At 33.9% G+C, this 10,296-nt stretch overlaps 2 protein-coding genes across 2 annotated transcripts; both read left to right on the top strand.

Annotated features, from left to right (window-relative positions):
• Window positions 1–1,325: 1,325 nt before the first annotated feature.
• On the top strand, window positions 1,326–5,817 carry LOC111445896 (sulfite exporter TauE/SafE family protein 3-like). Its single transcript, XM_023084429.1, has 11 exons — window positions 1,326–1,669; window positions 2,588–2,747; window positions 2,827–3,027; window positions 3,655–3,719; window positions 3,803–3,833; window positions 3,927–3,976; window positions 4,053–4,139; window positions 4,464–4,736; window positions 4,971–5,064; window positions 5,160–5,300; window positions 5,638–5,817. Exons 1-11 carry the CDS (start codon window positions 1,448–1,450, stop codon window positions 5,721–5,723), a joined length of 1,410 nt encoding a protein of 469 aa, XP_022940197.1. The 5' UTR covers window positions 1,326–1,447; the 3' UTR covers window positions 5,724–5,817.
• Window positions 5,818–6,829: 1,012 nt separating this feature from the next.
• LOC111446760 (coiled-coil domain-containing protein 25) lies at window positions 6,830–9,517 on the top strand. Its single transcript, XM_023085704.1, has 6 exons — window positions 6,830–7,091; window positions 7,559–7,686; window positions 7,866–7,969; window positions 8,124–8,211; window positions 8,587–8,648; window positions 9,000–9,517. Exons 1-6 carry the CDS (start codon window positions 6,979–6,981, stop codon window positions 9,150–9,152), a joined length of 648 nt encoding a protein of 215 aa, XP_022941472.1. The 5' UTR covers window positions 6,830–6,978; the 3' UTR covers window positions 9,153–9,517.
• Window positions 9,518–10,296: the final 779 nt, after the last annotated feature.

The following is a 10,296-nucleotide window of genomic DNA, read 5'->3' as shown; positions in this document are numbered from 1 at the left end:
CCCCCCCCCCCCCCCCCCCCGTCTTTCTCTTCCCCCCGTTAAACTACTTTTTGCACCCCCACCCTCCCCGTTAAACTACTTTAACTCGTTAGTCCAAGCTTTAGGTTAGTACACGTGGGGTGAAGATTTGAACCTCTCGAGCTATGTTTGAATTGACATTCGAAGAAATTTGTTATGGTCACTTTAACTTGTTAGTCCAAGCTTTAGGTTGGTACACTTGGGGTGAAGATTTGAAACTCTTAAGCTATGTTGGAGTTGGCATTCTAAAAAGCTCTTTAGCTGGAATGAATAATGATTTTGTTATTTATTATTTGTTTTTTAAAAATCTGATTTGATTCCAAAGTATGTGCAATCTCATGAATAACTATAGGTATTGCACATGATAATCACATCGCATATTAATAAGAGCACGAGTGTGGTACTTAATCCCCACGGTAAAAGAGCAACCTTCAGTTCATAATTCATGCTCCTCTAGGGGTTGCTTGCTTGTAAATGGCTGTGTAGCTCGGAAACAAAGCGAGGATGATCAGAGTCATTAAAGTACGAGAATTCTTGCCTAAAATGAAAATTATTCCAAAGCTAAACTCTAACATGATTACTCACGAGCTGAGTACAATCCTCGAGTGTTTGATTTAGAAACTCTACACTCGTTAAAGGGCAATGTGAAAGATGATCCGAATAGGAATGACAGAGCTTTTGACAACAGGGCTAGAAATCTTGAAATAGCCTACACATTATTGACCTGGATTTAGATGAATTCTCTTAGCAACAAGCTGAGCTAATGTGATGAAGGATCAAATCATTGACGTTGACGGGTAGTCATCTTCCGTGCCCCATTGCTGGAAAACAATTGACAAAAATTGTTGGAAAACAATAATAGTGTTCCTCTATTATCTCCCATTGTAGAGCTTTTTCCTTTTGTCTTTCAGAAAAAGCTGGACACTATTAACAAGATTTTAAAAATATCTAAGAACACACCAAATTTAAGTATTTTGACAAAAAAAAAAAAAAAATTAGTAGCAAACTAAAAACATATAATTACAGCCACATTTTTCTAAACAAAATAATTCAAAATATAGAATATATAATAATGGTTTGTAAATTATTGTAATCAATATTACTCAATTTTATATATGGAGCAAATATACCTTTAAAAGTGGGTTTCCTCGAAAGGATAGAAAGTATGTAACCTTAAAAAAGTGTCCATAGATTATGATAAAACCGACAAAATTTTGCAGATTCCTCTTCCAAGGTAGTTGGACTTTTCAAAGCTCCATCATTTTCACGTGAACTTTTATTGAATTAATTGTTATTCTGTTCCGTAGGCAAATTATTGGATCATTTTTTAGTTCTGAAGCAGCGATTCTAAGGATCGGTCGGCGAATCGACGATTTAGTGTCTTAACGCTCGCTAGTACCGGCGGAGCGTGTATCTTACGCGAGATTCGATGGCGGAGTACGGCGGAGTCAAATGGAGGAGCAACCGGTCGCTGTTAATCGCGACGGTGAACTTTCTGTTAGTTCTGGTCTTAGTTTCTGCAGAACGAGGCCTGAAGAATCCGGGGATTCCGACGCCGGATGGAACACGGCGAGATTTCAAAAGTCTTCTTACTATCGGGAAGGGTTTTCTCTGGCAATCGGACGCCTCTGATTATCAACACGTCTGGCCTGTAAGTGGTTCCCAATCTCCCCCCAGTTTACTTTTAATAATAATAATAAATAAATAAATAAAATCATAAATAATAATAAAGTTTTTTTTTTTCTTCTTCTTCTTTTGAGGCAATTAATAATAAAATAATTAGTCGTGCAATGAACTGTTCAAAAATTTTATTTTAATTGACAAAGAAAAACAATTAGTTGATTATTGCTAATTAATGACAGAAAATGGCTAATTTTGGTAGGAATTTAAATTCAATAAATAAATTTCTCGTGCTTATTAGAGAAGATTTATTTTTTAAAAAATTAAGTGCATGAAGGGTATTTTTTAAATATAATATTTCTAATTTTTTTTAAGCGTTTTTAAGTTAATAATTATATATTTTAAATCAAATATTAACTTTAAAATTAATATTTTTAAAACTTTTAAAAAATTTAAGGGAATTATTGGAATTTTTAAAAATTTAAAAGTAATTTTAAATAAAATACAAGATTTAGGGTACTTTTTTTATATTAATTTAGCTTTATATATATATCTTTATTACTTTATTTACTTTATTTACTTGTTGGGTATGAAAACTATATTATATTTTTGTTTATAAAATATTATTAACTTGTTTTGTATATGTTTTTGAAAAATATTATATTAAAAAATAAAAATTAACCATTAAATACAAATTTTTTTAAAAAAATGAAAAAAAATATTTAATTTCGGAAAAGAAAAAAAAAAGTGCTTATTTAAAAATAAAAATAAATGTACAAGGTTAGACGAACACATCTCTCCATAATGGTATGATTTTGCCCACTTTGAGCATAAGCTCCCGTGGTTCTGCTCCGGGCTTTCCAAGAGGTGTCATGAGTATTATTTGTTTATAAACCTATAATCATTTCCTAAATTAGTCGATGTGAGACTTTCATCATCCAACCTATAGAACATGGAGTTTGGGTGGCGGATTGTGGTGGGCACGGTGATAGGATTCATTGGAGGGGCATTCGGGAGCGTTGGTGGTATCGGCGGAGGCGGCTTTTTCCTTCCAATGCTTAACCTCATAATTGGGTTCGACGCCAAATCCTCCACCGCCATATCCAAATGTAAGAAGCAAAGGTTACGAAGCTTTAAAGTTGTTGAATTAAAATTGATTCATAATGATTTGGTTTGAGCTTATTATAGGTATGATAGTGGGTGCCGCAGTCTCCACTGTGTACTTTAACCTTCACCTAAGGCACCCCACGCTTGATGCGCCCATAATTGACTACGATTTGGTGCTCCTGGTCCAGCCCATGCTCATGCTTGGCATAAGTATTGGAGTCATTTTCAATGTCATTTTTCCTAATTGGATGGTCACAATTCTCCTCATCATCCTTTTCTTATGTAAGCCTCTTTTTTTTTTTTTTTTTTGGGTTAAATTACGATTTTGATCCTGAAAATCTTTAAATTAGTCGTTATTGTTCGGTTTTTTGTTCTTGGTATCTGATTCTGTTCATTTTTTTGTTCGTTTCTTTGGAAGTCATGTCTATCGAGGCGTTCATTAGGGGAGTTGAAACTTGGAAGAAGGAAACGCTCCTAAAAAGTCTTTAAATTAGTCGTTATTGTTCATTTCAATGTATTTTTTTGTTTAATTTTTTGTTCTTTGCATCTGATTCTATTCATTTTAGTTCGTTTTTTTGGAAGTTATATCTATCGAGACGTTCATTAGGGGAGTTGAAACTTAGGGAAACGCTCCTAAAAAGTCTTCAAACTAGTCGTTATTGTTCGTTTCAATGTATTTTTGTGTTCGGTTTTTTGTTCTTTGCATTTGATTCTATTCATTTTTTGTTTGTGTTTTTTTTGGAAGTCATATCTAACGAGGCATTCATTAGGGCAGTTGAAACTTGGAAGAAGGAAACGCTCCTAAAAAATCTTTAAACTAATCGTTATTGTTCGTTTGAATGTATTTTTGTGTTCGGTATTTTGTTCTTTGCATCTAATTCTATTCATTTTGGTTCGTTTTTTTCTAAGTCATATCTACTAAGGCGTTCTTTAAGGGAGTTGAAACTTGGAAGAAGGAAACGCTCCTAAAAAAGGTTTTAGTTCTCTTCTTATTTCTTTACTTTGTCTAAATTTCTTCCAATTTGGTTTGAGTTGGGTCGGGTTGTGTTTGATTTAGGACGCCATCAAGCTCGTGAGCGGGTCCGCAGGTGAGTTTCATAAATTATGAATCAATATTGATAACCCTAATTACCTTAATTAATTGAAATTACCATTAATTAAAGTCGTTAATTTATAATTAGGGTCCGAAAGTGGAGAGGAGTACGAGGCTCTTCCTGGTGGGCAAACAGAAGTAAGTTATTTATTTATTGAATAATTAATTACAATTAATAAATTATTTATTTATTTATTTATTTATTGAATTTCAGGTCTCGATTCTCAAGAATGTGTATTGGAAGGAATTGGGTCTTCTTTTCTTTGTTTGGATTGCATTTCTTGTACTCCAGATTTTCAAGGTTTCATTTCAGCTTAATTTAGCATAAATTTAACTAGAATTTATAAAAGAAACTAAATTTTTAATTTTTTTAATTTTTTAACTTTTAAATATAATAATTTACTAAAACTTTAATTTTGAGTTTATTAAAAATAATAATAATTAACCAATCCATTATATTTAAATTGAATTTTAAGTGTAATAAACCTCTTAAATTTTTAATATATATAATTCTAATCTGTAATTTTAAAAAATATTAAATAAAGTAAAGACGTATTAAATACAAATATCAAATAAATACATATTTAAACTATTTATTTACCATTTGATGGATTTTTTTCAACAGGAGAAATCAGCGTCGTGCTCGTGGGAATATTGGACGTTAAACTTTCTACAGGTGCCAGTATCTGTGGGCATATATTTGTACGAGGCAATTAACCTGTACAAAGGGCGAAGGATAATCACATCCTTGGGAGAACGTCGAATCGATTTTCGAGCTGGGCAACTTGCCATGTACGCTTGCCTTGGCATGTCGGCTGGCATCGTCGGCGGTTTGCTCGGCGTCGGTGGAGGATCGATCATGGGGCCATTGTTCTTGGAGCTCGGAGTGCATCCACAGGTCACAATTTTATTTCTATTCACTTCGGTTAAGTTATAAGTTTAGTTATTGAAGTTTCATTAAATTTTTAATATTTATATAATAAGTCTCTGATGATAAATGTTTAATAAGTTTATTTAATTTATTAAATAAAAGTTAAAAAGTTTATATAATTTTAAAAAATTATAAGATAAATATTTTAAATTTAAATGTTGATTTTCTGACCTGGCTTAGTTTGGGCTACCTTTTGCATAGGTGGCAAGTGCATCGGCAACCTTCGCTATGATGTTTTCGTCATCAATGTCTGTGGTGGAGTACTACCTCCTCAACCAGTTTCCAGTGCCATACGGTAATTTTGTTTGAGAAGAGGATTGTCGGGACGACGAGTCCCAAGTTTTTGATACATGAAAATAATCATGTTAATTAATTTTTTTTTTTTTGTAGCGGTTTATTTGGCTGCAGTGGCGATGGTTGCAGCCTACTGTGGGCAGTACGTTGTGGGTAAAATTATTGCTTTCCTTGGAAGAGCTTCGATCGTTATCTTCGTTCTTGCGATCTCGATCTTCATAAGTGCTCTCACGCTCGGTGAGTTTCCAAACCATTTTTCATTACATTTTTTAAAATGTTATATTATAACTTTTTTTTTCTTAAAAACTTTAATTTTGAATAAATTTTGTGTTTGATAGGATTTTTTTATATAAAAAATTAAAATTTATGTTGTGTCTTATTCTCTTTTTTTAATGGCAAATAAATCGGAGACTAATTAGATAAAAAAAAAATATGACAAATATATTAAACATGACATTTAAAATTTTAATTATTTAAAAATTAAATTTGTGGTTTAAACAATTTTTTAATTTATTTATTGTTTTTAAGATTAGTTTTAAGTGATATTATTAATATTTATTTATTGTTTTGCAAGGTGGAGTGGGTATATCAAGGTCCTTGGAACGGCTTCAACGAAATGAATATATGGGTTTCGTGGATTTGTGTCGAGTTAGGGATTAGGTTTAAATTAATATTTTTACTCCGTTTTTAAATTAAATGTCATTATTGTTAAGATTCGAACTTTAATATTTTAATTAAGGTTATAATGATTTAACCAGTGAATTATACTTAAAATGAGATAAATAATTTAATATTGTTATTAAATGTTATTAACCATGGATATATATATATATATATATATATATAATATAAAAATATCAATTAAAAATATTTTATATTATCGATATATTAATGTCAAACGACTAAAACGTCCATCCTATTTGTGAAATTTGCTAAATATACCAATATATTTTTTTATTGTGGGTTAAATTAAACGACTAAAATCGGGCCTAGCAAAGGACCAACTCGATCATCTCACAAGGGTCGATCAAACTATGGTTAACTAGGGCCATTCTCCATATAGGCTCAATCTAGGTCTAACGACGCTTGCATTGGTTGACCCGAGTCAAATCGTAGATTGACCTCAACTTAACGTGACGTGAACAGTCTCTCGAAACCTTAATACACTCCTTACACATATCTTTAAAAAAATCATAATTCATTTTTGTAAACAATGGATAGGAATTGTATCTTCGAGATATGCTCACAAAAACCCTAGCTTTTGCTGCACTTCATGGCACCGCCTAGTTCTATATATTGTACTATATTAGATACCATGGTTAACCATGGTTATTATCCATATGGGCCCAATCTAGGTCTAACGACGCTTGCATTGGTTGATCCGAGCCGAATCGTAGACTGACCTCAACTCAATGTGACATGAACACGCCTCTCGAAACCTTAATGCACTCCTTACGCATATCTTAAAAAAAAAAAATCCTAGTTCATTTTTGTAAACAACGGGTAGGAACTATATCTTCGAGATATGCTCACAAAAACCCTAGCCTTTGGTGTTCGAGGCACCGCCTACTTCTATATATGGTACTATATTAGATAAGATTCGTTTAGTGGATTGTGCATATGGGAGACGAGTTAGCTACATTCATTTATTTAAATTACATTATTAAAATAAGAAGAAGAAAAAAACCTTAAAAATAGATGGGAAATCTTGTCGTAATTGCGTAACGGAAATTTTCCTCCGTGAGTCGCCGGATTAAATATATATTATTCACGCTATCCTGGAAAATCGGTGTCCGATTAAAATCGCACACAGAAGACCAATCTCTCTCTATTCTCCCGAATTGAAAACCCTAATTCGTTCTTTTCTCTACATTTTTGTTCTTGCGAGCGTCGAGCATAACGAAATCGAAGCACCATGGTTTTCTATTTCAAAGCTCGGCCCGACGTCGGCGATTACACCATTTTCATGGGGCTCGATAAGCACGAGAACGAGGAGCTCATCAAATACGGCTTCCCCGAGGATATCTGGTAATTTTTCGTTAAGGTTTTCTTTATTGTTTCTGTTTCTTTCTTCGGTTGTTATTTGATGTTAATTTCATTCGGATTGGATGAAAACGATTTCTCAGAATTAATCAAGTCAGGTAGAAGTGTTGATGTTTTCGTTCTTGCTTGATGGTTTTCGAAATTGATATTCGAATTCCTCGACTTGAATGCTACGTTATTTTGTGCGGTTGCTGCTGGCTTTGATTTATATAAAAATGGTAGCCATGGCCATCCCTGGTTCTCTTTTCAGAGCTCGATGAAACTGAAAATTAACATTATGAAGGGAATGAGTTTCTTGTCTGCATTGATACCTTGAATTTTGTTTGCGTAATCCTTATCCAGTGATACTGGACTTGGATTTATCTTTTTCTTGAATTTTGTTACTCTTAATTTTCATTTTAGGGAGGATTTGGCTTAAGATTTCTTCTCTGAACAAAGGTTGTTTCGTGTAGGTTTCACGTGGACAAGATGTCGTCTGCCCATGTTTATGTGAGACTGCGAAGAGGGCAGACCATTGATGATATAAGTGAAGGGTTGCTGGAGGATTGTGTTCAGCTTGTCAAAGCAAATTCTATTCAAGGTAGAAATTGAGCAGTCTATTTCTAGAAAATAAAAAAATGATGAACAAGTGAACTAGGTTTGCCTGTATTTTCGTCCTTCAATTGGAACTTTAAGACGCATGTGCACGTTTCTGCGGATGACAGTGAAATTGTGTCGCAAGTTAGGAGCCTTTTAACTATTGGCCCTTTTTTCTGGCAGGAAACAAGGTAAACAACATTGATGTCGTGTATACGCCTTGGGCTAATTTGAAAAAAACTGCTTCCATGGATGTTGGCCAAGTTGGTTTTCATAACCCCAAGATGGTAAGGTTCATAGTTTGAATTTGGCGAGTTGATATGTCCCTACGGTTATTTTTTCTTGTCTTTCTTTATTGTTTTAAATAAGTTTTTGTGCATCTTTTATGGATGGGAATATTAAAGGTGATTTACACAACCTTTGTCTTTGTATACAATTCAGGTCCGAACCGTAAGGGTGGAAAAACGGATCAATGACATTGTCAATAGATTGAACAGGACTAAAGTGGAAAGGAAGCCTGATTTGAAAGGTAAATTGGAAATGACATTGTTGTTTTATGTTGTCTTCACCTTTTGCATATGCACGTTTTTTTGTTAACTCAAATATGCTGTCGCTATTCCTAGCACGTTTAGGCACAACTAGTATGAGCTTCACTGTAATGATCCAAGTCCACCGCTAGCGGATATTGTCCTTTTTGGGTTTTTTCCTTCTGGGCTTTCCTTCAAGGTTTTTACAACGCATATGCTAGGGAGAGTTTCCACACCCTTATAAAGAGTGTTTCGTTCTCCTCCCCAACCGGGGTGGGATCTCACATTCACATATTTTGTTGGTTTGTTTTTTATTATTATTATTTTCTTTTTTTTGTATAAAATAGTTAACGAACACTTTGTTTTCCGCTACACAGCTGAACGCGAAGCTGTGAATGCAGCTGAAAGAGCAGAGAGGAAGCAACACCTGAGAGAAAAGGTTGGTGTCAATTTTTTTGTTCCATTTCTGAATTAACTCCTTTTTGTGGTCTCTACATCTTGGATTTCTATGTTTTAGCTTTTCTGAAATTTCCGCATAGATAGTTTGGCCATGTCTTTACTTACACACAGCAAGATTTACTCCTCTGTGAAACGAAATTCCTTTTGTCAAATATTTTGCAAGTGACTACGATCATATTGATCATTTGGCAGCGTATGTTATTATGTTTAGTCTCTATCAAATCTATTAGTCCGACTCGGTTTTGTTGCCTAGGTCAGGTGGTTTTCTCGAAGTATTATGATTTTTTTTTTTTTTTTTATATCTCGCTGTAGTGAAGTTTCCTTTTTACAGAAACGCCGCGAGGAAATGGACAGGTTAGAAAAAGAGAGGCAAGCTGAGCTAAGGAGCTACAGTGGTTTGATGGTCTCTGAGAAGATGACATCTAACAAACAAATTGCAGCGGCAAACAAATCGCTACAAGAGCTGGAGGACGATTTCATGTGATCGAATTGATCAGTACAAATGCTGCAAAAAAAATAGCAGCAGCTAAACTTACTCTTCTTAGAGGTCATTTGCCCATTCAGTTTATGGTTCTGTCCTCTCACAGGTGATCAAATCGTCTTTAGCCTCGATGATATTCAACTTGGCGTCTACTTGATGACTATACAAATAGAAAATCGAGAGCGGAAAAATGGTCTTCTTTAAGTTGTAATTACTGTCACACTCTTGTTTAACGAGACGATAAGTTGGCTCGTTTTGGCGTACTTTTGCTTTTCAAATATACTGTAAGAAAAAGGAAAGCTACTGCGTTTTGGGTATGGATCTTCTTTTCTGGTTTTATAATGAGTGATTCATTATCTTTCTGGGTCTTTGCTTGCCTTTCCCACAAGTCGATCGTACTAAAAAGAAGGGCCCATTCGTTCCCCTTTTCTTTCTTTTTCATTGTCATTTGAATGCTTTGGTTGACTCTCTGTGTGTTCTCTTGTATTATTATCCTCCCAAGATGGAATGGACGGTGTCATAGTTTGGTTCTACTTGGTTTTAGCACTATCATTGAATACCTATTATTTTGCTTGGCGTCTAGATGGGCTTACTAGTTGGGGTCGTTATACAGGATGTTGCTATGGAATTGAGCCTATTCCTGTAGAAGAAAATCAATTTATTGCTTAAATTGTTCATTTTGCTTGGCTTCTAGATGGGCTTACTAGTCGAGGTCGTTATATAGGAGGTTGCTATGGAATCGAGCCTATTCTTGAAAAAGAAAATCAATATATTGCCTTGTTCATTTTACTTGGCTTCTAGATGGGCTTACTAGTCGAGGTCGTTATATAGGTTGTTGCTATGGAATCGAGCCTATTCCTGAAGAAGAAAATCAATATATTGCTTAAATTGTTCATTTTGCTTGGCTTCTAGATGGGCTTACTAGTCGAGGTCGTTATATAGGATGTTGCTATGGAATCGAGCCTATTCCTGAAGAAAAAAAATCAATATATTGCTTATATAGTTGAAGAATGTGGTTTTGTTATAAATTGAATTAGATAGGTCTGTGTTTGACTTTGGTAAAAGGTAAATCTATTTTTTATTTTAAAAAAGTTTTTTACCTATAAATATTGATTTTGAATTTGATAAAAAAATAATTAGGATTTTA

Source organism: Cucurbita moschata, unplaced genomic scaffold (assembly GCF_002738365.1).
Source record: "Cucurbita moschata cultivar Rifu unplaced genomic scaffold, Cmos_1.0 Cmo_Scf00008, whole genome shotgun sequence".
Classification (NCBI taxonomy): domain Eukaryota; kingdom Viridiplantae; phylum Streptophyta; class Magnoliopsida; order Cucurbitales; family Cucurbitaceae; genus Cucurbita; species Cucurbita moschata.
This window is presented reverse-complemented; position numbering and strand designations above follow the sequence as displayed.

Excerpts from the sequence above, each read along its gene's own strand:
- LOC111445896 (XM_023084429.1), top strand. The coding sequence starts at position 1,448 with ATGGCGGAGTACGGCGGAGTCAAATGGAGGAGCAACCGGTCGCTGTTA. Across the intron at positions 1,670-2,587 it reads ATTATCAACACGTCTGGCCT|AACATGGAGTTTGGGTGGCG; the intron begins GTAAGTGGTTCC and ends TCCAACCTATAG. Across the intron at positions 5,301-5,637 it reads CATAAGTGCTCTCACGCTCG|GTGGAGTGGGTATATCAAGG; the intron begins GTGAGTTTCCAA and ends TTGTTTTGCAAG.
- LOC111446760 (XM_023085704.1), top strand. The coding sequence starts at position 6,979 with ATGGTTTTCTATTTCAAAGCTCGGCCCGACGTCGGCGATTACACCATT. Across the intron at positions 7,092-7,558 it reads GGCTTCCCCGAGGATATCTG|GTTTCACGTGGACAAGATGT; the intron begins GTAATTTTTCGT and ends TGTTTCGTGTAG. Across the intron at positions 8,212-8,586 it reads AAGGAAGCCTGATTTGAAAG|CTGAACGCGAAGCTGTGAAT; the intron begins GTAAATTGGAAA and ends TCCGCTACACAG.